General features: G+C 36.2%; 1 protein-coding gene across 2 annotated transcripts; it reads left to right on the top strand.

Annotated features, from left to right (window-relative positions):
• Positions 1 to 9,505: 9,505 nt before the first annotated feature.
• On the top strand, positions 9,506 to 20,200 carry LOC149796729 (uncharacterized). 2 transcript variants are annotated; one of them, XM_089960265.1, is made up of 2 exons: positions 9,506 to 11,660; positions 19,733 to 20,200. In XM_089960265.1, exons 1-2 carry the CDS (start codon positions 9,568 to 9,570, stop codon positions 19,806 to 19,808), a joined length of 2,169 nt encoding a protein of 722 aa, XP_089816391.1. In that variant the 5' UTR covers positions 9,506 to 9,567; the 3' UTR covers positions 19,809 to 20,200. The 2 variants fall into 2 exon arrangements, with proteins under 2 accessions (XP_089816391.1, XP_089816393.1); XM_089960267.1 differs by lacking the exon at positions 19,733 to 20,200 and adding an exon at positions 14,960 to 16,065.
• Positions 20,201 to 27,186: the final 6,986 nt, after the last annotated feature.

Below are 27,186 nucleotides of genomic sequence, written 5' to 3'. Positions count from 1 at the left end.
ACAAGCAATTATTTGCTGGTGTACCATTAAATGATCTCGATCTGATATTTGACCAACTATGGTATACTCGTAATTGCGCTAGTGCAATTTCTTTTACTGGAATTGCAGTTGGAAAATTGATACTAAATTCAGGATTAATCTAGCTTACCGAGATCATCGTGGTCTTGTGCGGGCTTGTGTTCCTCACGATCTGCTGGAGTAGCTCTATTGATGTCATTATTAATACTCGTACCTTTAATAACAGCGCAGTTGTATATTTTAATCTCCTCTGAAAACTCGAAATCAGATATAATTCCATCACTGAGACTCGCTGATAACAACGAAGATAACTTCGAGTATGCGACCGTCGCTGTATGTAATCTTATCATGTAATCGGATAATTTTTCATTCGTGCAAGTACGTATTTTTTTTGCAATGATATTCAGCACACCTGCAATCGTTGTTGTAGCTGAAATACATATAGTTACAGCTACTGGTGCCATCATTGTCATTGTTGATAATATCACACCGGTTCCAGCAACAACAGCGGATGCCGAATAAACGAGTACGTCGACGATAACTAGTCGTCGTCGATATTTCTTTACTTTTACCGTTTGCCATTCACGCGCTTGATTGTACCTAAATTTCTGAACGTCGATTGAGGTACTCATTATATTTTATACAGTAACCAATTGAGGTGTTTCAGCTACAAATTCTAGACACTACCAGTAAGATGTTGCGGTTAATTTCTTAGCAGTTGCTTCCAGAATAAATATTTCTTCGTTTCCGCTATTTAATATAACAGATACAACCCGGGAAAACTTATCAGTTGAATGACGCCATGGATACGTTGTAAATATTTCAAATTTTGCAGCACTGAATACAGACAGTCTGTACACGCCAGTGACTGTTGCGGTATATTTGATAGTTTTATTTTGCTGCGACCATGTTGGGAATCCCGATGATACTGTGTATACGATGTTGGTAATATGTCCGGGAGTAACCCCGCTGAAATTTTAATCAAACTGGTTTTATTAAGGATCTCAGGAATCCCCGCTACGATGTTTTGCTGTGTTTGTTTGATCGTGTCGATATTCGTCTTGATATCAACGAGTTTTACGTCAACGGTCAACGGATTACCAAAATATTCCTCTGCGGTTTTTCTAAAGTTTCTGCGAAGATTTGTGAACGCGTTTGTGTGAACGTTATACTCGGCCCGCAACGTGGATAATTTACCATCTACGGTGTTGTAGTTGACGTCAACGTATATTTTTGTTGCTGCGTCTTCGTCGGATGTTGGATATCTTAAAACTACTACCATATTCCCGTTCATACTGAGTTCTCCCGTCATTGTGTCACCGGTATTTTTCACGCGATTAGCAACACTTGCTGTAATTTGATCTCTGATGGTTGTAAACGATACACTTGAATCCCTGATTTTTCCGCTGTCAGTAAACACAGGGATATTATCCGTGACCGCACCGAGTACTCGTCGAATTATATCATTCCATTTCATATTGCTGGTTTTTAGTTTACCATATCGATCCTGAAAAATAACAACCTCATCTGGGTCAACTCCAGGCAGGTTCATAATATCAGCGAGCTCATCTTTAGTCGCGTACTTGGACAGATCAATGTCATCGGACTTTTTGTTAACGCCGGAAGAAGATCTTCTTCCGTAAATATCAACCATTATATAAAATCTGAGAGCTAAGATCTGTTTAAAAGGAATTGGTTGCTTATATAATCATGCACGACTTTATGTGGTGGTTTGGATGATTTTGATACAGCGTTAAGTACATTAATTACTTCACGGCCGCATATTGGCGGATCTGTCATTGTTTGTGTGGGTAGCGTTGAATACCAAACTTGCGGGTGAAGTGGTGCAACATACTTGATAAACTCACGTGGTGGAGCTAACCCATATGAATCAAAATAAACGATTCCACGTGGTTCAACCGCGTATGATACCCAATGAGTACCGGGTCCTGAATTCGAGTCAAGATTAATAATACCTGTTTCGAATTCATTCGGTTGTGTCGGTAATTGATCTCGCATAAAAACACCTCTGAAGTGTTTTATTTTTAATCGTTTAACAGCATCAAGTAAATCAAAATTTGATGCTGGAGCATCTAACGAAGTGATCCTGGAAGCCTCAGACTTCTTTCCCAACGAGATCCCGGTAATCTTAGGCCGCGTCCCTTTTTTTGTACCCCTTTCCTGTTGCTTTCTTTAGAGCCATTCCAGCAGCTGTTCCAACAGCACCTAATGCGGCTGCTTTTGCTACGGCTGGAGTGGCAGCAGCTATTAACGCTGGTATTACTGCGAGAAGTGGAAAAATACCGCCGGTTTCAACTGAGTCCTTAATCGCACCTGCAGAGACATTAAGTCTGACTCCTGTTTTTGATTGTTTAGCGCTGTTGAAATGTTTAAGTTGACGTTCTGATAAAGATAATTTATTTTGACCACCCGTGATCTGATCTCGCTTTAGTGATATTTTCATTCCGCAGTTTTTTGCTGAATTTGATTGAAAGTTTTTAATCTGACCAGGAGTCAGACTGACACTAACGTGATGATATGGCATTTTATGATAAATACTTGCCACGCTCCAAATAATGATTAAAGATTTTCCACTGGTGCATCAACGACTTTCATTCGACCACTACTACCTTCAAGTAACATGGCTTTATCGCTGAGTATGACCGCGATTGCTCTATAATCAACACCACCTGTATTTAAAGTTGCTTTAAGATGTATATCAACGACAGATTGTTTTGATAGATCAAGATGCTCCAGTGAAAAATAATAAATCGGATAGAAAGTTCTGAAATCATATTGTGATATTTGCAACCCAGTATCTACATTTTGATCACGTCCCATGAATGACATCCAACGATGATATACACGTCCTATATGATTCTGTTCATAATTTAGCTGTAAAGTTTCTGTTGGTTCTTGTTGTCCGTTTATCCGTAAAGAAATATCTGTTATACCTAGTTTATCAAATATCATTTGAGTACGTTCTTGATTATTTAAACGATCATAGTTTTGAAACACAATAATATGCCGTGGTGCAGAAACACCTTGTTGTGATGCTATATGCCATGTAAACTGACCGTTAATATCAGTTTGTATACTATCTGTGCTTGTTGTTAAGCATGACAACAAGGATGTACCACCTGTGTCCATGAAATAAATCAATTTTTGTTCTTCTGCGATCGTTAGAGTCATTACCGGTATCCACAGTGAAGGTTTCGATATATTTACTTTACCAGCATCACCAGCAGGTCTCCACACAGCATTGTTATCATCACCCTTTCTTGCAAAAACAACCGTGTGTCTAGTTCCAAAAATAACTTTTCTAACATTTCTACAAAATCCAAAAATATGCGATAGTGAAATTGTACATGAAAAACTTCTATTGGCTCCTAGCAACATATTTTTACGCGTTGCAAATCCCAAGTTGAAGTCTGGATTAGAACCATGAACCACCGGCGCCACATCAGCATCAGCGTTATTGGCATTGTTTCTTGGTCGTCTTATATTATTTGGAATATCATCGGGTGACCAGAATTATCTTTTACAAACATCATTGTGGGACCTGCTGATCTTGTATAATCATCAGAATATCTTGCTAATCCTATTATTGTTGTAGCAACGCCGACATCTTTCTGAAACGATTCGATATTTTTTCCATCAATCATATAAGTGGCGCTATCAAACAGTGCCATAATACCATTGTTGACAAAACCAACTTTTACTGCATCTGCGTAATTAGCATTGTTTGTTCTTACGATTGTACCTTCTATCTCAATAAAAGCCTCAGCGGGTAGAAAATATCTACTTGTGTCATGAACTTGTAGTTCAGTTCTTCCTCCACGTTGATCTGGTGTTCGTGCGTCATAAGAATAAAACTGAAAATCACATACCGATTCATCTTTAAGGACAGGTGCTTCCATGTCAAATGCTATGTCGGATACGCGCTTGAACATTTTATTATAATTATTTCCGTCTAACACTTTGATTACCGCGTTCGGGAAATTCCACTTCGGGAAGTTCCACTTCCTGATATCAAACTTGAAATATTATTCCTTGGTTCACCGAGTCCTTGATCTGCTAACGCTGCCAGTTTTTGATTTGCAACTTGATTTATTATTTTACCTACGTCTGCGGACATAATTTCAGTACTTGGTAATTTTACTGGTTGTGATCTTCGTCGCATTAATCGTGCTAGTCTATCTTTGATCGCCGAGAACACCTTACCAGCAACATTGACAATTGCACCAGGAGTTTTTTCACAAATAATATCAATAACATTCATCGATAATTGTTTTGCAACAGGTGCTACTTTTGGAGCTATCCTTGTAAATAATCCCCGTACAACATTACCAAGTCCATCTCCGTAAATAGCTCTGAAGATTGGTAATCGTGAGTTTACTGCTCTGACCGATACGGATTTACGATGATAATTGTGTTCGATCATCTTATTTTATTTACCATTTATCTAACAACTAGTCACTATAATCATCAACAAGTTCATCGATAAGTTTTCTGTAAACGCCGATATCCATGATACCACCTTGAAATAATCGCCGACAAATATCAGCTGCTTCATTGGTTATTTCTGGTGAGTTATTTCCGGCACGTTTTCCCCCTATGAGAACTTCTAACCGTGACACGTCATTGAGGATATTATTAGGACAAACAAAATTATTTCCCATTGTATTCAGGGAAGAAAGACCACTTCCAGTAGCGTCAAAAGAAACATCGCCAGGATCTCTTTCTTTAACCAGTGAACGTAATTTCTCCCGTTGTTTAGTTTCTTTATCTCTGAATATTTCTTCTCTTTGTTTCCATTCTTCTTCTACTTTTTGCTTCATTTCTTTTGCCATCTGGTTCCTTTTCTCTCTAGATGGTTTCAACATCATATCTTTCTGCCGTGAAGAAGATTGTTGTTGTTCTATTTGTTGCAGAGGTGGAGGAAGTTGATATGAAGGTTCCTGCTGGGAGAGTTGTTGTTGTTCTAGTCGTTTTATTTTCTCTCTATAAAGTCTTTTTACTTCTTTATCAAGATTTTTGTATTCTAGGTCTCTGGTTTGTTTTTTGTTTCTATATACACGATATATCCATTTAATAAGATTATCATCACTTACTTTTTCATGAAGGGGTTTTAAAATATCAGATTTATTAAATATACTAATTAATATTTTTTCAGGTAGTTCTTTACATTTAGTATTTCTAATATCTTCGACAAACCCTTTCCTAAATCTTGCAATCAATTCTAAGTTTTCTTCTATTGGTTTGGGTTCAGGTGCAAGTTCTTTTCTCACTTCGGCGACTTCAGTACGAAGTTTTCCAATATCTTCAAGTATTTCTTCATCGACAGGTGGAGGTTGAGCTGCAGCTATATTAGTTGGAAAATCTCGTAAAATCTTTTTTGTTTGTTTGGTTCTTCTTGCTATTTTTTCAGTCTGCGCTGCAGTTTGTTTTGATACCGGAAGAAAATCTTCTTTGATGACAGTTGTAACTTTGTCAGTAGCTGCAGTGACGGGTTTAAAGTTTTTTAGTGTCTTCCTCGTACTCAACTTGTGCTTGTTGCTGCGCTCGTAAGTTTTCTCTGAATGAATCTCTAACAGGGAGAAATTTTTTGATTGCTTCTAATCGTTCTCGAGCTATCCTTGCAGTATAAGATTCCGGACGTACCATTATTTTAATATAACATAATGATTTAATTATAGCCGCAGAGAGAATGGGGACCTCAATTAAGACGTAATTGGGTAAAGCGCGTGCATAATAAACTAGAAAAAATCACCAACGACAATGGAGTAATATTAATTGGAAATTCCATAGAGATTTTCTCAGTAAAGTGTCGACGCTTTTTTAAATCTGTCGACGTATTTTATTTTTCGATCGTTCGTAGGAAGGCTTATTTTCGACGTTTTGACGTTTTTCAGACAAAGGTCTGTTCACCCTCTCTGCTGCTAGAAGAGAGCAATCAAATGAGACATGCTTACGATGAATAAACGCTGTTCCCTTCTACCGCAATTAAACTGTAATGTTTTTGATAAACTGCTAATCTGACCTGAAAATGGTATCATAATTCTTTAAACATTTAAACTTCCTTGTGATTCATGGAAATCACTTTTGTTTTAAGCTTTTAAGCGGCATGTGATTTAAAACACCTGGCTCCCTATAGCTTTAATATGATGGGGATGAAGGGTAGTCTTCCTTGTCGTAAAGTAACAATGTTGTTTATGTCAATGAGTATATACTGCTGAACATTGAGTGGAAAATTCTGAGATCTTGACTTTCACTGATAGTCGTATGCAGATGTCTATGTTATGTATCAAGTGTGATTGCCGGTAAAGAGTGTAGCAACTATACTTTCATCAACTTGCAGATCTTCAAAAATTCAACTAATCTTCTAGAATTTTCCGTGCACTTCCAAAAATATGTTTATCAGATTTCCAAATCTGCATTTTAATAATACTAAGTCTGATGGCTTCATCAGCTGGCACTAAAAACTACGCCTGCAACCATGATTGCCAGATATAAATCTCTGGTCCGTATTCACTTACTAAATCCGTCAAATTTCAGATTCATTCAGTTAAATTTCGCTTGTTGGTTGTAAATGCTGGTCTACTTTGGTAAAATTACGACTTTATGCAAGCAAATTTAATTAAATTGTATGATAGCCTTCAGTTTGTGTCACTGGTTCAATGGTATTTGTTTGGCATTAGTCAACCAAGCAGAATTACACCAAAATGAGTATTTTCCGAGGAGAGTAAATAGAAGCGAGGTTCTCAGATAGCTGCCAGCAGTCATAGCGACCACACTTAGATCTCCACCAAATCAGAGCATTGCTATATAGGTAGTTGTACAATTTTGCTAAATGATCTCAAGAAGCTAATATATAGATATAAAAATCAGACAAGTGAGTGAATTTGTATTTCTTTTGTATCAAAAGAGAAACTAAGACTTCATGTGAAGTTCAATGAATGGAATCGATTTAATTCAATCAAATTCCATTCACTGCAAATGATTCATGCTTAATGCAGACGTAAAAGGTATTATTCCTCCATTTAGAGGCATTATTCCAAGTTGCAATCTGTAGTTCCAATACAGCCTATTGATACAGGACAGCAGTACCATCTTTTAACATAGAATATGACAAGGGCATGTCCGAAATCTAATTGCCTGCTGGGAATTCGTAAACAGATAATTTGAGAAGTTGAATATGATTATATTGTTGTGAATAGAGGAATAATATTACAAAATGAAGGTTGGTATTTTTTATCTGTCTAATAATAAATTTTTTCCAAAAGTTTTCTTGGAGTAAATGATTTATGTAAGTGCGAACTCGAAGTAACCAATATCCTCATTTGATATACTGGGTTTTTTAAAAACATATTTGAATTGCTTCTGTGTATATATTGACACCTTTTTAGTTTCGTAATAAGAGTGGCAAAGAGTTTCAATGTTAATGTTACATTTTATCTTAAGGCAAAAATCTAATTAAAGTAAATTTGATGTTTTGGTCTTCAGTGCACTACCTTAGGTAATATCATCATGAATCATGGGAAACTTTACAAATATGCAACAGACCACTCCCGTGGCGTAGTGGTTAGAGCGTCCGCCTCGGATGCGGGAGGTCGCGGATTCGAACCCCGACCGAGACATACCAAAGACGTATTAAATAAACATGGTACTTGCAGCTGTCTAGCTTGACGTTTAGCATCAAGACGTTAGTGTTAGGAGTGGTCTGCTTCGTGTCATGATAATCTGACGAGGTGAGACTTTATGCGGCATGATGCCCCAGTGCTAGACATCATTATAAACTGCAAAATTGCAGATATCATAGCGATATGACTGAAAACTTGTAAAAAGCTACGATAAAAATCCAGCACATACACGCACACATACAAAGATGTGTGCAGCATAGCTAGGGTCAGTTGGAACCTGGAAGTGCATTATTAAAAACATTACCAATTGAAATTCTTTAATGGATTGATACAATTCTTAAACCTTGATTTCGTTTTAAAATCACGATGGCCAATGTCAGACAGACCATAGTCAAGATTTCATTTCTCAGTTTTTCATGAAAATTAAATCAATTGTGCTTGAGGAAATTGAAGTGCCATTTATAAACCTGGGTATGGTTACATTGTGTATATATATATATATATATATATATATATATATATATATATATATATATATATATATATATATATATATATATAATTCTTTAAAAGAAGGCTCTTGCATACGATGGATTTCTGCATTCCAGGAGATTTTAGTTTTATTGATGTAGACATTGACAGAGACACAGGTTATAAAAAAGAGATAAGATAATGGCTCCAATAGTACCATATTTCTTGAAGCAAAAATAATTAACAGATATGTGTAGAATGATAAGTTAAGAGAAACTTGAACATACATATAGTTTATCAAAAGAAAGCAGAATAAATCGATTTTGCTTAATGAAGACACTAACACATAATATACATGTTAACATAAGTTATTCAAGTATATCCGATCACTATCCGATATATATAAGCTTTGTAATACAAAAATAAAGGTGGGAGGGCGGTTGGAAACTAAATAATTCAGTACTAGAGGAACACGATCGCATATTCAATGCGAAATGTTAAATTAAATTGTAGAGAAAGAGAGCGATAAAATTGTAGAAGATTTAGATCATTTCAAACAAATAATCATAAGAATAAACATCAACTATGGCACAGTGAAATTCATCCAGCGAACTGCCACGTAAAAAGAAGTACCAGGATATAGGCTAACACATAGTAAAAAGATGAGAGACGAAGATTAGCAATAAACATTTAAAATAAGTACCGACCAACGAGAAGCTACTGGCAAGCTTTCTCACATACCCACACTAGTCGGACCAGAGACTCGAACCCACGCAGACAGAGGTGAGATGGTAGTAATCCGTAACCGTGAGCGCTTTAGAACAATCGTGCTTTAAGAGAAAGAACTGGGTATATAGTTTATTCGTACAGTATCGCTCAGGAAAAAGCTCTTTTATATTTTCCCATACAAATGAAGGAACACACTAGGACTGACTGACTATCAAACGCAGATGCTTCCTCTTAACAGTGAACATTTTAATCTTTGTATGACGAAATCGGAAAATATTGCCTTATTTTAAATTACATCCAGGGACAACATACATTTCTATAATCACAGATGTATGACAAGGCAACAGAAGCAGCAGGCACGATGGAAAGTATCACTGATAATGAAGATAAGATCAAGACAAAGTTTGATCATGGGTGATGAATATTATGATTAAGGCGATGATAATGATGACATTGATATGATAATAACAAAACAATTTAAGAACTTTTATACTTCCTGTCTAAACTGATTAAAAATTGTATTATTATTATTTGTAGCATTAGTGGCACTAGGAGTAGTAGTAGTTGCAATAGTAGTCCCCCTTTTGTCGCCTCACGTCAAGTTGTGGTCGATTATGTAATCGGATATTCTTATCCTTCTTGAGAAGGAAGTCAGTGAAATATACGGTGATCAGTTCTTGTGATACAATAACAACATTCTTTGACAATGGCCAATTCTGGTAGTTTCTCAGTCTGCATTTCTTCATTGCTGGATACAATGGGATTTAATCGTGAGATGATAGACTATAGAATAAATATTACAAGGCAAAGGGATATCACAGGTGTATTCTTCCGTGAGAATCACGCTAGGTTCATAACAGGAGGAAAGGCCGACGGAACATCGCAGTGGGGACAGGGTGATCTAGATCTGATGTTTGTCTATAAGTCAACAATCGTTACAGGCCGACAGGTTGAGCCACCCAGCCATCGACATACAGTGCTTTATGCGGATGACCAATGGATCCATTGTGGATATACACGGCTGCGTGTGGACTATCAAGGGGAAATGGATCTAACGATGAAAAGATCCCTAATTTGCATGGTGAGTGAAAGCTTATCAATGGTCTTTTACTTGTCAAGTTTTGTCTTCATTCAGAGTAGGAACTTGAAAGCAATGCTATTTCAATGTCATTCACAAAAACAGATTCAAGCAACATCCGGACCAGCACATCAGATGCTGTCCAACGGCATACAGAGGGATATTGTATATGCATTTCACCATCCAGAATGGCCGGCCCAAGCATCTCAATGGGCTCATAGATGTCGGCGACATGGATGGCCTCCTGAGACAGTTGTTGCAGCTATTGTACAGTGCGGGTGTCACGTGGTACCAAAAGGGTATAAAGGAAGTCCAACGGAACATCTGGAATGGTGTTTTTCTTTTGCTAATCACGAAAAATTAATTATCCAGCAATTTAACCTGATGCAAAAACAAGTATACATTTTACTTAAAATCATAGCAAATGACCTGAAGAAGATGTACCCTGAATTTCGAGATTTAGTAACGTCATACACAATGAAAACTGTAGCTCTGTGGCAGGTTGAATTTCACCACGCAAGAGATTGGGACCGATCTCACCTGCTGGATCGGCTGATAGAAGCGTTAGACTTTCTGAAATCGTGCGTGGAGAGTCGGAATCTGCCTGCTTACTTCATCGCGGAAAACAATCTGTTTGATAGGAAAATAACTCTAAGTACAGCGGCATCCTTGTCCCGACTGCTTAATAATTTGCTGTCTCAGGGAGTTGGATGTGTTCTAACATTTCCTTCCATACAGAAACAGCTTCACATTAGACAGATACCAGGCCTAAGACAGAGGATTGTTAATTACTGGAGTTGGGTAGAATTAGTCAACATCATATCTCACTACTGTCAGGATTATCTTGAGATGGATCAAAATGAAAGACACATACTCTGTTCTATATCACTGATAGACTCACCTGATATGACACGACACGGGTCATTAACAAAATACGTCTCAAAGAGAATGAAAGCTACGCTTGCATATATCAACATAGCCAAGGTTAAAAAGGCTAGAATATCAGATAGAAGGAAATATGAACTGTATCGACCTTGGCTTCACATTGCTTCTGCCAACATTGACACAGATAGGGTTGCTGGAAGAATTAAATTTGCCGGGTTGCTCCATGTACTTGGAAAAACAAACGAAGCAATGAAAATATTGTATTCCATAAAACTACGGCCTTTGTTTGGCGTATCTTACAAAGCTCATTGTCGGGGTGTCATTGATAAAAATAACATTATCACAAAGACAATGTTCGCTCATACTCAGGAGGTTGTCACAAGACTTGGTAGAGACAAATATGTACAAGAATGTAAATCACTCGATGTAGTGTATTCCATAGAGGAAATGGACGTTGTTCCAAATCATATCAAATATGAACTCTTCCATGTGCCAGAAAGTTCAGAGCCCTTAAAAGGAGCCCATGTTGATCCTGATATGTTGAGGCACTACCTTTTGTGCAAATGCCACACAGAACTGGGAGATAAAGTAAATGCTGAAGCTGCCTTCATTAACTTGATCAAGATAGCCATCAATGACCGATTTGACCCGTATATGGAATATCGAGAGGTGGCGCTAAATGTGTTGGGCCTGTCCTACATGGAGAAGAAGGACTTCCTCAGAGCTTACGGCTGTTTCTGCCTAGCCATGTGTCTCCGTCCTCTACTGTTTATGCAGAAATGCTCTTCTTCCACACCATGGCACCTAGCTGTTCTAGCATCTGCATTAATCAAAAGGTAATTATTTTAGGAGGAAGTATATGTATGTATGTATGTATGTATGTATGTAACAAGTCAACCAAACATATCATTTTCTTTCGGATAATGTATTGTGACAAGCCAGTGGTCTTTACCTGACCGAGCGGTGTCAAACCCTGGCGCGATTCCCGCTAGAACTCACAAGTTTACCCCACATTTCCACAGACTTCCATACAACTTAAGTTGTAAATTAGAAAGCCCGACGTGTCCATTCTGTACCTAAATTTTACTCTAATCATTGCATGACCACAGAACTTACAGGCTGCCAAATATATATCAACCTCACATCTGCGTGGTTTTTCTTCGTTAGGTTTCCGTACCGCCAGCAGTTCTCGCCGTAGAAACTATGCAACTGGCCCTTAAGACAGGGAACTATTTTAACTACGCCACCTTAGGTCAGTCAAAATATGGTTTCCAGGCAATTTTCGCCAGTACAACGGCATCACCATTGCCACCATGGCGACATAAACGGTATCTGCCGAGTCCCTTCTTATTGATTTCATTGTCTAATTTACCGGTTTCCTACCGTAAATTCTGCCACTGCAGTTACACCACCAATGTACACCGCTAGATTTTAGTAGGGACTGTATTATTACATGGACACTCATTCGGTTAGGACCTGAATTCACTTCTAGTGAACCATGGTATCATGGAAACTCACCAACGCTTTACTCCGTTACGTTTGCTCCTAGTAATATTCGGGTAAAGGAATATTTATATTGCACCGAATTCCAATAATCAGACAAGTAATCACAAAATTCTTAAAATTCCTAACAACGGGGCTCTATCGTCAAATGCGCATACTCCAAATTTATTACAGTATCAATATACCGTGGTCAGATTTTCTTTTTAATGTGAGAATTTTACAATATATACAATACGGAGATAACAACTCACATAAACAGGAAATTTAGAAATAATCTTCATCGCTCCGAAACGTTATAAAATGTACTTTCCAGTCAGAAAATAGTTGGGATAAATGAGTTGATTCTGCTTCTAAAAAAACGGTTTAAGATTAAGTCGTTTTGTTTGCGCAATATATTTCACTATAACGACCGTGTCGAAACCTGTGTCAATCAATGAAAAATACAGGAGATAATAACTTTGTGCACCATAAAACTGATAGTAGGGAAAGTTACTGCGTGTAAATCACCTTTTCCAGGTGGATAGGTAAAACAAGATGAGTGTCTCTAGGTTGTCGATATAGGGTACTTTCAAAAATTATGAATTCAGTGAGAGACAGACAGACAGAAACAGAGAGATGAATTTAAGTCACAGACTGGTGGACAGGAAATGGCTTCTCTTTCTCAGCGAATAGCACTAACCACCCGTCAATCACTCAATAAATATAGAACAAAAGAGATTTTTAAAGCGCCAGCGAATCAAATTTTCCAGTAATGTGTAAAAATTATTTTGTCGAACATTGCAAAGGATCACACTGACACATTCAGAGAGAGAAACTAAGAGAAAGGGGGAAACTGAATGTGTATTTTGTCACAAAAATGCACACACGCAAATATATCTGTAATATGTGTGTGTGTGTGTGTGTGTGTGTGTGTGTGTGTGTGTGTGATGTTGTTATAGGGTTTAACGCCATTTTTCAGCATGGCGGCCAGTGTAAATGGTTGAAGAAGAACCCGGGAAAACTCCGGAAAGAACCACCGACCCACGTGAAGCTACTGGTAAGGTTTCTCACACACCCACACTAGTCGAACCAGAGACTCGAACCCACGCAGACAGAGATGAGATAGCAGTGATCCGTAACGGTGAGCGCTTTAGACCCCTCGGCCACTCGGGGCCCCAATATATATATGTGTGTGTGTGTGTGTGTGTGTGTGTGCGTGTGTGTCTAAAGAAAGAGGAAGGTACTATGAAATTCTTTGTAATTTTTGGGGGGATAAATACTGTCTCCAGACTTGTAATTACAAATAATAAGGTTATTTTAGTGTTGACTTTAAACCGGTTGAATATGAAAGTGAATTTCCTTCATTAGACAAAATTTTATATGGTATGCACTAGATTGCGTGTATATTTAGTAGTGTTTTATGGTATCTAGGTGCAAAAGTGGCGAAAAGATTAACTTTGACAAACGTGTAACTGAGTTGCGCAAAAAAGCTATGAAATTTTTTGTATAATTTAGTACAATAAGATAAATTCAAAGACGTAATGTTGTTAAAATTATGGAAAATGTAAATAAAATAGCATTTAAAGGTAACATTTGAAATATCATTAAATCAAAATTAAATTGTCAGTGTATATAACGCATTCCCCCTACAGAGTCACAGGGTGGAAATCTACACGCTCGACAATAATGTGCTCCGCTGTCCATCGACACTGGTTGCAAACTTTTTTGTCAAGGTTCACCGTTCTGGATGTATGCACGCGTCAGGTACCTGTGTGCGATATTCGATTGTCATGATACCACTTCATCTCTTCCGATTTGTTGCCACGTTCGACGAACGTGTTGATTCACACAATTTTTATGACCGTATATGAAAGCTTTGATTTGTTAACATGTGACTGTGCGGCAGGTTTGGCTGCTCTATACGTGCTTGGATTCTCCTTTATGCCAATATTACATAGGCAGCCAATCTGAGATTCTGTTAGAACGTCATGTCTCTGTACTACCTGGGTTTACTAACAGGTTTTCAGATTTAAGATTCTGAACATCTTTCAATGTCGAAATCCGAAAAGATGATGTAACTTGTTTTTGACAGGTTTCAACTTAGTTCAAAGCTTTTAGTATGGCTGTAATTTCCTTAATAAAACTCGAGTCTTTATCTATTAACCGGTTCGATATTGTGGCTTGGGGTTTTGCAATGTCCGTCTTTAGAAGCGTTTGTATATAAAGACGAACCAATTATAGGAAATTCATATTTCATTGAATTTCGTTTAATAAAGGAGTTGATTTGTTGAATGCTTTTTTAACTCTCAGAGGTCTAATATTGTTTTGGGAAGTTTTGATAAGAGTCGTAACCACGGTGCTGATTTTGGGAATACAGAATATTGGAATATTTCTAACATTAAGTTTTGTCTTTTCAAACTGATTACTACTTAGTATGCCTAAAAGTGAATTGAAAGTTGCTTTCCAAGCGTACTAAGTTTGGTATCTGGGCCTAAAAACGTAATTACATGAATAAGAGAGTAAAAGCACAGAAATATTATTCAACACTGTGTTTATTTCGTTCAGTACATATAAAAAGATATTTGCCTTTATGTACATTTAAGATGATTATTGTGTTGTAAATGGACATTGTGTTTCTTTTTTTTAATTCCAGGCCACAATCTGGATATTGAAAACATCGACGTATGTAGCTAAACAAAAGTTCTTGTATTCTACAAAGCAGAAAAAAACCCAGCTTGCAGCTATCACGCTATTTTCTATTTTTGAATTCCATCAGAACAGAACGATATCCCCAGCAATCATCATATCTACAATTTCTGAAAAAATGCAAATATTAAGGCTTAATCTCTGCAACTGAGAGTCCAGGTTAGCACCCAGTCGTCAGAACGATACATGTAGCTAAAGATCACTGATTTATCAGAGAGATACAAGTATGGTATAGCTGTGAACATCCATCCCTTAACATTGACAGACACAATCTACTATGTCCCAAGCTAATTTATTAGGGCTTGACAGATCATAAGCAGAGTATCCGACAAGTACTAATGCTTCCTTCAACTGAAGTTTTAGTTTATCACTAATGAACCAAAGCAATCGTTCAAGGGTAGAGATTGCTGCACAGACTAATACTGCTTCCGTCAAACTGTTTGCTTTCCACTGACTGCAGCAATCACTTGAATCTAGCTGAACGTCTGCAAGCGCTGCAGACTGCAGGGCACTTTTGATAATTCCAGAATCCCGGTTATATGTCTCGCCCTATGTAAAGCTTATGAGGTTTTCTACCAGGTATATTCAGCCTTTAGAGCCAGTTCATTGGTTCACAGGCACATGTACATAATACTGAGAGTACATTGTACACGACGTGCTGAATAATGAAATGCCTCTTGATATAAAGTGTTTTGGTTAAGTCAGTTGCTGTAAAATTTCATCCAAAAGGATTTGAAAATGTGGGTAATTTCTGTGTCTTTAATGCATGTGAATTACAAAAAGACTGATAGAAGACGTTGTCGTGCATTTGTCTTCATAGCTGAACAATAAAAAACAAATGCTAAACTTTATGGATGTGGATACAAGGCTGATTTGTATGACACGGACGATTGCGTTGGCTTAAAGGCGACAGTGGAGATATGGAGGCATTTTCATGGTATAATGCATTCAATTCACTTATTATCAAAGTTAATTCTTTATGATCTAATAAATATCTGTCATTAAGTAAGCTGTTAACATGGCGTTTCCAGTAAAGTATTGCTACTGTTTGAAGCTTGACTGTGTGAAGTTTTTCTGTTTTTAGTTGTCATTAGTAGTATACGTAAGCTTACTGTATTTCTTACATGGGGAATCTGGGCGTTTGTTTTCGAACCGTCTACAATCTGCATATTGTCACCTCACAAGCAGCAATTAAATTGGCATCAAAACAAAAGCATCCTCGAAATTCACCATCTGAAACATTGTCCCTGCAATATCTACGTGAGTATTTATGTATGGCACTCCTCCATTCTACGGATCACAAAATGTGTTTAAAGTTGTTACATTTTTTGTCAAAGAAAGCGAAAATGGTTCTATTATACTTCTCTGTCGCAAGTAGGTTTTTTGCTAACTCTTGCTAGGAAGATTTTCATTTTCTACGAATGCCTCGGTCAAGAAAATTTATAAACATGTAGAACATATTGAAAGTTTCTTGTAATTACTTGAAAATTGAATGAATTAGATTGCACAACAATTTGATCTTTGGGATACCAAGTAATTCGGATGACGCCAAAGATATCGAATTGGCGACAACAGGTCCTTGAGCGTACTGAAAGTATAGATCGAACCTGGGAATGTAGATATGCTTTCTACTGCTGTTCTATCTTTGCCCTTTAAAACTACCGTTCCGGTGGCCTAAGTGGCTAAAGCGTCTGCCTCGGATACGGGAGGTAGCGGTTCAAATCCCAGCCGAGTCATACAAAAGTCATAAAAATTATACTAGTAGCTGCTTCGGTTGCGCTCGGATTAAGAGGTTAGTGTTAGGACTGGTCACCTTGGTGTCAGGATAATATGACTTGGTGGGACATCATGCTACATGTCTGCGGCATGATGCGCAACTGCTATTACTATAAACTACCACTCATCAGACATCGTGCGATATGAGTAAAATTGTTCAAGCTATGTTAAACATCCAAACACACGCACACACACATGAAAAGCTCAATTACAGAAGCTTGAAATAGTCGACCCTAATACCTTGTATTCAATCAACGATACGTCCATTATTTCGGTGTCTTTTCGCAATGTTTATTGAAATAAACAACCATATCTTAATTATTTGAAATAAATAACTTGTAACAGAAAGTTGCATTCCGATCGAACAGCTGGACCAACAGAGTAAAGCCTGACAGACCTAAGTAATATCCTTGAGTCTATTCCGGAAAGTTCCATTGAACTAAACAATGAAGATGTACGTTTAAATCCGCTATCATATATATATAGCGACAAAAAAAAAAAAAATGTGCAAAATTACATGCATTTGCATAAGAGGTTAGTGTTAGGACTGGTTAGCCCGGGGTCAGGATAATGTGACTGGGTGGGACATCATGCTACATGTCTGCGGCATGATTTTTATAAATTAATCTAGACAATATTGCCCTGTGATGATTTGATAAATCTACCTACGTACTTAATTAGATAAACAAAATATGAATAAATACTTAATACTCTCTTTAAGTCAAGAGAAATATCAACTATTACTGTATTTGTCCTTATTTTTTAAGCTGTTAATGTAAGACGCAAAATAAGGCGCGTCCATTTAAAAACTTTATTAGACAAACTTTACCCGTCTTTTGCAAACCTATGGCTTGTTCAAAATAAACTTATTTTATTGGGTTTTTAATTCAAAAACATGTATATAAACTAGTATGTTGTAGTTATTATTTGAGTAAATATTTTAATCAGATAACATTGCATGTTAAATAAGCATGTAACATCAATGTATAAAGAACTTGTTTCGAATGAATAACGGATTTCATTTTGTTAAGAAAGTGAAAATACACGAGAGGAAATGTATCTGTTATTCACACGTTCGTTTTAATTATGCTCTGCGTATTCGTTATATAAATTATGTACCTGACTTACGTGACGGATGTCGTACGGTAACGTCAACTGTTTCCCGTTTATTATTTTCTGTGTTTGGTGTAGAAGTGAACAAATGGTTCCTTTTCTGCAATGATATACATTATTCCACATTTAAATTTGGAGTTCCGGTAAACTCCGTTGGATATGCCAATATCATCATCCTTCAACATGTCAGCTTCCACGCCTGTGTCTGCAATCTGCCTGCGTGTTGGAAATTTGTGAGCAGTTCCCTTTAGAAGAAGAATACGACTGATTATGCTTTCTGGTGTAGTGGAATAATATATAACACAATTGCACTTTAAAGTAGATTATTGAAGGAGAGTTCTGGCTCACTGTAGGTTTCTTGTCCATGGTCGATTTTCAGTACAATTTTAGGTCGCAGACAAAGCTCTCTTCCATCATGAGGAAATGTCGTGGCCGTGAAATGTATCTGCGAAATTTTCGTTATCAAGAAAAGCGGAAGAGACTATTGGAAAAACCGTACCTTGAACCCATAAAATTGCCTGAACTGTACCACTAAGAGCTGCCTTTATGTTTGTTTACATAAGGCAGTCGTCATGGCTTGCAAATTTGACTCGTCTTGACACAAGGCAATTGTGATAGCTTGCTGACCTGTATATTACGATTTTAGAGTAATATTATGATGCATGATGACAGGTATTTTAGCTGCTTATATTTTCTGTTTATTGAAGGCAATTGTGATAGCTTTGCTGTCCGTTATAAAATCATTCTAGACTGAAATGAGGATGCGTGATTGACAGAGCCGGCCTACATTCTTCTTTACAAAAGATGATAACAAGATGGTGATGATAGTGATTTTACATAAATGAAGGTTTGGCTTGAACGTATGCCCTAAACTATATGCTTGGCGGGCTGGCAGGTTGGCACTGATTGCAAATGCCACTAAAGGTCAGTGCTATCGGGCGATGCTAGTGGTCTCGTATATCATTTTTTACATGAAAACGAAGGTCAAGAAACTCAAATTTAGTCAGCGGCTTACATTGATTTCAGACAGAATTCTGCTAGTAACTGTATAATTGAATAGACCGTACTGTATATAGTAATGGATCGGATTGAAATCTTAGAGAACATAGCGAAGCGCATAAACAAAAACATCGATCGGCAGAATGGTTATTCATGACGACCACAGTAGGTGGCTACGAGTTGACCACATCAGCTGAGGCTGTAACAAGAAACAAAGATTATTTGACCTAACCTTGTCTATGGCGAACATTATTTGAACCTGTGATAAGAAATTATATTGTGATCACTGCAGGTGAAAAAGTTGTTAGCGAAGATATATGTATCAGTGATACTGGCCTATTCAAGTAGAGTCCGGATGTCTACATAGTTGACGGCAATAAATTTTACTTCCAGAATTCAAATGTCCTTTTTTCAGAGATATCATCAAGCTGTGTGATTAGCATTTTTCGCAAGTACTGTATATCCTATAGGTCTCAGAGATATCATCATAGATCTTGAAAAAACAAATGTTCGGAAATGCTCGTTAGATCAATTTGGATTTTGTCCGGAGTATGCTAATAGAGACTACGGCTGACATGAGAACGATACAACCACGATGTTATCTACGATTATAAATGCTTTAAAGAGATCAGCCATGCATATTGCAGCACCACGCAACAAAATAGTACGCGCTTGCAGTATCGTTCAGATTTCTTGAACCAGTAAACTCGTAGGAGAAAACGTATGTAATATACATCATGTTCCTCGCGCTGTTCATTCACAATGTGGCTGCTAATATGATTGAAGTTTATTATATCTTTAATTCTATACGAATATTGTTTTTTTTTTACAGAAGCAGCTCCTGCGCCGCGAGCAACGAGGTTACCAGTTTGAGTAATTCTGGATTTGCTTGTAGGAACCTTTTTTAAAATCTACTGTCAAGCTCCTTTGTCTTCTTACTTTGTTTTGAGCTGCGTGTCATCTTATGAAGAATCTGAGAGAAAAGAGTATGTGGTATTTCGGCGCAGTCTTAGTTTACTTAGTGGACTTAAACATATCCGATAGCGGCAGCAAGTGAACTGATTTTGGTATCAGATTATGTTATGTATCGCGTGGATCTCAACCAAGTTTTGATTTCTATGTGCTCAGGATTGACGCCATAGAACAATGGAACTTGTTTTAAAATGAATCCTCGCAGTGAATTTAAGTTAAATTCTGGGTCAATAGAATTTATGTTCGCATGGTATCGTAGGAAAGATTCGTTTTCTTCAGAGCTAGCTTAGACGAATGTACTCGTTTTTAGATAAATGTATACCTGATACTACGTCTCAGCAATTTTTGTTTTTGTTTTTCATTATACGCCGTCTTCAGTTTGTAGGTAACATTTATGCTGTTATTGCAGTGGCAATTTCTGATTCTCGCTGTAACTGTTTTCGTCTGACTTTGGATATCGCTCTGGATTCTGTTCGTAAATTTTAGGTTGTGGATCAGGGCATTCTGGGTCATGTTTACTTATTATATTTCGGTGATACAAATTAGAAGGTCGTGTGATTTGCAATCCAAAAATACTTAGATTCTGGCGCCTATGGAGCACCAGTCAGGTTTCATCGCGGTGCTTTGGTTGTTAATGATGTTAGTTCTTTAAGCATGCATCATCAAACGAGGTTTACCGTCTAAATCCTGACTGATTTCCACTGACATTCAGGACTTTCCTGGGAAGAATGATTTTTACCAAAGCGACTTGATAATGCGCTTTGTGATTTAGTTGGATGACCCGATGTAATTAGGTCGTGAGACAATGCATGTTATTGATGTGAAACACACCATGAAACTGTCACTTGGTAATTTATATAAAATTGGATATCCATAGTTCTGATTTCCGAGAAGTCACTCGATGTTAAATGAGCTTCCAAAGGTTGCACCAGCAACATTTTCTTTTAGACTGAATGGTATTTTCTTTTTGACCATTTGGTGAAGAACATTCTGATACTTTCCTACACGTTTTTCTGGTGCTTGGACAAAGGTACCGTTTCTTTCAAGGCATTTAAACATTCACACACGGTATCGATGATTTCTTTCGTGACTACTTGAATGTATTCTTTTGGCATGGATGGTTGGTCTTTTGTAGTATAGACAACACGTACAAATATTTAGCTAAACGAGGAGCAAGTCCAGTTCTTTTTCCTTTTCTATGTGTCTTGGGAAGAGAGTTGTGTGTACTTCTGGAGGATATTTATTTCAGGAGCGCTGAAGCAAATCACCTGGCACATGCTTCTTCATACTGGAATGCGCATTCATTGATCACCTTCATGACAGGTATTACACGACGTTGAGGTGTTTAAAAGGAATTAAGCGGAATAGTTCTTGTTTGGATAAATCCACTAAATTTAGTAACATTTCCGTTCTATCTTGGACTCGGATCTTGCGGGAGGGCACTTTTTAGCGCCGCTAAAGAAGAAAAAAATTTCTTTAGAAATGGGTCATGGTTTTTTCATTAAAGTGAGAAAAACGCGAGTGAAATCGGAATAAATAGCAGAATAAATATTGGGATCAGAATAAATATCAGGAGGAATATCATAATGAATATCAGAATCAAATAAATATAAAAATAAATATCAGAATAAAAAATATCAGAATAAATATTAGAATCAGAATGAATATCATAACCATAATCAAATAAATATCAGAATAAATATCAGAATCAAATATATATCAGAATACGAATGAATGTCAGAAAAATATCGGAATGAATGTCAGAATAAAATAAATATTGGAACCAGAATAAATATCAGAATCAGAATAAACATCAGAATCATAATCAAGATGCTCGCATCTCGAATAAATATAAAAATCTCGATAAATATCAGAATTAAAATCTGAATCAGAAATCAAATAAATATCATAAGCAGAATGCTCGCATATCGAATAAATATAATAATCAGAATAAATATCATAATCAGGATTAATATCAGAATCAACATGCTCGCATCTCTAACAAGTATCAGAATCGAATAAATATTTTTTAAAAATATCAGAATCAGAAAGAATATCAACAAAACAAATATCAGAATCAGAATGCTCGCATCTCGAATAAATATCAATAATATCAAAATCAGGAAAAGAATAATATCAGAATGAACATCAAAATAAATATTATTATCTGAAACGGATTGAATATCGGAATCAACATGCTCGCATCTCTAATAAATATCAGAATCGAATAAATATCAAAACAAATATCAAACTCAGAATGAATATCAGATTGAATTTCAGAATCAGAAAGAATATCAACAACAAAAATATCAGAATCAGAATGCTCGCATCTCGAGTAAATATCAGAATCAGAATAAATATCAGAATTGAGATGCTCGCATCTCGAACAGATCTCATAATCAGAATTGATATCAGAATCAAAATGATCGAATCTCGAATAAATATCAGAATCACAATAAATATCACAATGAATCAGATAAATATCAGAAAGAATATCAGAATCAGAATGCTCACATCTCGAATAAATATCAGAATGAATATCAGAATCAGAAAGAATATTTAAAAAATAACATAATCAGAATGCTCGCATCTCGAATAAATATCAGAATGAATATCAGAATAATATTATAATCTGAAACAGATTGAATATCGGAATAAAGATGCTCGCATCTCGAATAAATATCAGAATCAAATAAATGTCAATTAGCGTTTAGGATTTACCATATGAACGTCTTTTGACAAAATAATCTTTAAATATGAGTAGAGATTTATTTATTTCTCAATATTATTCTAAGGTCGTGAGGTTGAATGCAGTAGTGGCACCACAATATGATAGTATCATACAATATCATATTAAACACCACATATAAAGTGTTGTTCTAGTACATTTGGTTCTGTTGCTGTTAGCAGTACCTTATCATTTTGACCAGACATTAATGCCTTCTGCAAAACAACATTTACAAAAACAGGTTTAGTAACTTCTGTTTTGAAGCACTGTCTTACTAGCACTTTCTTACTGCTTCTTGCAGCTCAGCTATATTTAAAATATTCGCTTGTGCAGGATACATGATTATCGACATTTTATTTATTATTTTAGACAAAAAGTATTTATATATGTCACTTGCAAAAAGATTATCAGATCTTTGTCAGGAAATTGATATAGTGCAAGAACATAAATTTCATGTTGATGCACTAGTGACTAAGCTTCAAGTTATAGAACAAAGTGTTAACACTTGGCAAATAGAAATTGAAAATTATCCTTTTCTATCAGCTTATAATAAAAACATGACGAAAAGTTAACTGATCAAGAAATCGGAGTGTTAACATATTGAAACGAGTTCAAAGATGATGAAGTAACTGTATCTGATATAAAAAAAAGGTTATGGAAGGCCAAAATTAGGTAGATATGATGTTACATATCATCTAAAAATTCTTTTTTTAAAAGTTTGATTTTTCAATTGCTGAGTGTCAAGTGTTTTTGATCATGCTCAGATATTTTATGAACGTTAAGACTGCTCGTCGACAAAAATATAAAGTTTGATTTAATATTTGCTAAGATATTGAATCTGGTGAATCTTACAGCAGAGCGAAAATAATATATGTTTTCATTATGTAAACCTATCAAATGCAAATAGGTTGCATTAAAATATGAGAATATGTATTCTGATCTGATCAGCTGATATTTTTTGTTGGAATCCAGTTGTTCAAATTGTCGCTATAACCACAACATTTAACTAAACTTTGCTTAATATTTCTTGCAATAACTTTCTCTATAACAAATACATATTGAATTGTTTACCGTAGTTCTTGTTCATAAAATCTGACAGTAGTAACTTCAATCGCTAAATCATTCAGTTTATAAGTGACAGGTATAATTGTAAGAATTTTGTCAACAACAAATATTTCTTCGGACCATTTCGGCGTGAAAATGTTTTCAATTGTTTCTTTATTAGTGATGTGAGAAGTCGATGGCAGATCTTACACTTGTGTTTTCTGTACACATTTTAATTTGCTTATATTGGATTTTTAATAGCTTCGTTTGGTGACATCGTGATGATAATGTATTTTGTTTTATCATTTTCTGATATAATCTGTTGCAAATCAACATATTTATTAGTATATTTAAGTTCTTGTTTATCTCGTCCACCAAAGTTCTATTAAATCGCTCAACAGTAACACTTTTTCCTTCATTTCCAGTTATATATTTACTGATATTATTTTGTGACAGAAACTGTTCGAACGTTTTGTTGGAAAACTCTGGTTCATGATCTGTCCAAATTTTATTGGGTTTTCTTTATTTTTTTGTTATAGATGTACCAGTTTTCTCTGTGACTCGAACACTAAAAGTATCAATCACGTTAAAGGAATATCTTTTGTTGTTGTTGAACTGTGCTTTGACATATCAGCTAAATATGTTGCCCAGATATCATCAACGGCATTTGCAACAACTTTTCGTCGTTGAAACTTTCTTTTCGGGTTTGTGAAGTTCATTGGCTAATGTGCTTGACATTACATCATCATACAGTCATATACGTAAAACTTATACTTTGTTCCTATCGGACCTTTGCACTTATTTTAGATCATTTCGTTCTCTCGATCTGTGAAACAGATCACCGCTAGGTCGTTTGTCTTTAAGTTTGGCTAACATAACCCTATCACAACCAGGTTTATTTTGCTCGTTGACGTGATAACGTATATCATGTCTCATTGCTATTGCATTAACTTGATTGTAAAGTTCTTGTCCTGGCAGTGGACCATCTAGTTGTTGATCCAGAGGATTATATGAACCAGTACGTTAATGCCCTGGCAATGCGCAACCACCGATTGGATTTTTTTTACCTGCCAATTAACTTGTGATTATCTTTACAACATCCGATAATAGATCTGTAACTCGACAGATATTTGATAAACATGATACAGTAAGAACCACAAGGTGCAATTCCAGCAGATTGAAGCTTACTAGAGGAATAATTTTTATGATTTTTCATTATAAACCGTTTGGTTACATCACTTTGTGGTAGACCAAATGAATCTTAAAAAAATCATTATCATAAACTGCTACTTAGTGAGTACCAGATCCACTACTGAAATCTTATATAGTAATAACAGAGCTACAATTTAAAGTTTCATCAACTGATGCTAATTCATCTTTGAGAAATACAACAATTCATACAAGGACATATTTTTGCATTATATTATTGTGATACATCAAAAAGACAAAGCACATCAACACAATCCAGGACATTGGCATATTAGAATATTTGAGACTACTGGTTTATCAGCAACTTCAATATTGGAACTTATTTAGAATACCAGTGGAATCGAATTTGGAACTTCATACATTTGGACTTGTGATAAAACGTTTAAGACTATTTGGGATTTAATTCGCAAAACTGTAAGATGGATTTAAATTTTCATTTTGTATGTTAGGGAAATAAATTAGCTTTTGTTAAATTTTACAAACCTTGTTGGTTTTTTGCTCTTTTCTTTTACTTATTTTAACACCATACAGTAATAACAACTGATAAGTCTTTGAATTTGCCGCCCAGCTGTTGCATCATGTTTAACAATACATATTTGCCAGTGGCTTCATTGATTTATACACGTATGGATAAATTGTGACAGTGTGATCAACTGAGACTGCAGCATTTTGTTGTAATCATAGATCTTGAAAAGCACAGGGCTTATACTGCATCCTTTAAAGTTTCTGTTCTTAAAAAGGTGAAGGGAGTGTTAATTAGAATGGGGGAGTTAACTATGGAATGAAAGGTATATATCAACAAATAACAACTAAAGTACAAGAATAAATGAAGCAGATAACTATCACGACAAGAGTGTATTAACAGCAGTTTGACTTGTCTTGGTTTTCCTTCATAAGGACATTGGTCAGCCTTCTGTTTTATTAACGGCAAAAAAATTAGAATTTACTATGGCAATCAGATTCTCATATTTTATTTCTGAATAGGTTACTTTCACACACAGCAAGTTTGATATTGTTGTTTTCAGATTGCTCCTATGTTCAATATTCATAAATTTATATTGTGAAAATACTCTCAACTTCTGATGTACTAGCAGTTAGACACTTGCTACTGCTTTAAGTAGTGTGACCAATGGATACTGTATCATTTATACTTTCCTCCTATTGTTCAACAACAAACATCAGCTTCAGCTGACTCATCAGTGAATGACATCCCATATCCATCTCTTTCAATATCTGCATTTAGTCCTGCCACTGGATAAGTATGTGCTCTGTGTGTTGAAGTAAAGCCTCAATTTATGTCAGCCCACAGAGTATTGACAGAGGTCCTCCTGTTCCACTCAGATCCAGAAATAACAAATGCTCAATTATTGTTGTGTCTACAAATCTGCTCTAAATATTGGAAATAAGATTGTTTATGAGGGATTTTTGATTTTCTTGGCATAATCAGCGCTACACGCTGCATGCTGTGTTTTAACTTCTTGTTTCAGTATGCTTTCTTTCATTGTACAGGGTCCATCAGCAGATTTTCTATTCTCCAGCATTTTTGTGTCTCTTGTCTACTGAACTCTTCCTGGAATCCAAGTGAATGTCTCATCTTTGTGAAAACAAAGATCAAGGTGTGAAATGTGGTAGCACATCTGCAAGAAGGAGAAAGCATTTCAGCAGCACAAGACCTTTCGTGTTTTTCAGAAATCCATTGTTGATAGGATCGCTTTCAACAGAACAGATTCCAGGTCTGTGATGACTGCCTTATAAGACCTAGCGGAAGAAAGGATTGTCTGCTCATGGCTAAACCATCTGTGGTGTTTAGCTTGTTTGAGAGAAGAGGGGCTTCATTCAAAGCTGCATATATGGCTTTTGGACTGGCTGTTTTCTTGCAAATGTATTTATAATACTTAATATATAGATTGTCTAGGATGCTGTCTAGTTTTTTCATTGCTGGCATTCCTGCAAAAGAATTACTGCTTGCCAGTGCTAATCGGTGGTACCTGTAGTGATTCATTACACGTTCCTTCTTCTTGTCTTTAAGTCTCTTATTAACTCCATTGTTCTTCCCTAAAAAGACGGCTGCACCATAAAATGGCAAATCCAGACATTTCCTGTACAAACAGCTGCTTGTCATTCAGTTGCTTCTCTAATGTATCATTGATTACTTCTGCATTGCCAAGTGAAGATATACATGTCTGCAAGGAAATCATTTTTCACCTTGCGATTTTAAGATATATATTGTGTGCATATAGCTAGAAGTTTCATTGTTCTTTTTTGACACTTCATTAACCAAACAAGAATAAGTTGGACTATTCTGAACATCTGTAATAAGATCGAGTTCAACT

This window comes from Sinohyriopsis cumingii, chromosome 6 (assembly GCF_028554795.1).
Source record: "Sinohyriopsis cumingii isolate HCF-2022 chromosome 6, ASM2855479v2, whole genome shotgun sequence".
NCBI classification, from domain to species: domain Eukaryota; kingdom Metazoa; phylum Mollusca; class Bivalvia; order Unionida; family Unionidae; genus Sinohyriopsis; species Sinohyriopsis cumingii.
Note: the sequence above shows the minus strand (reverse complement) of the source record. Positions and strands in the feature narration are given on the sequence as shown.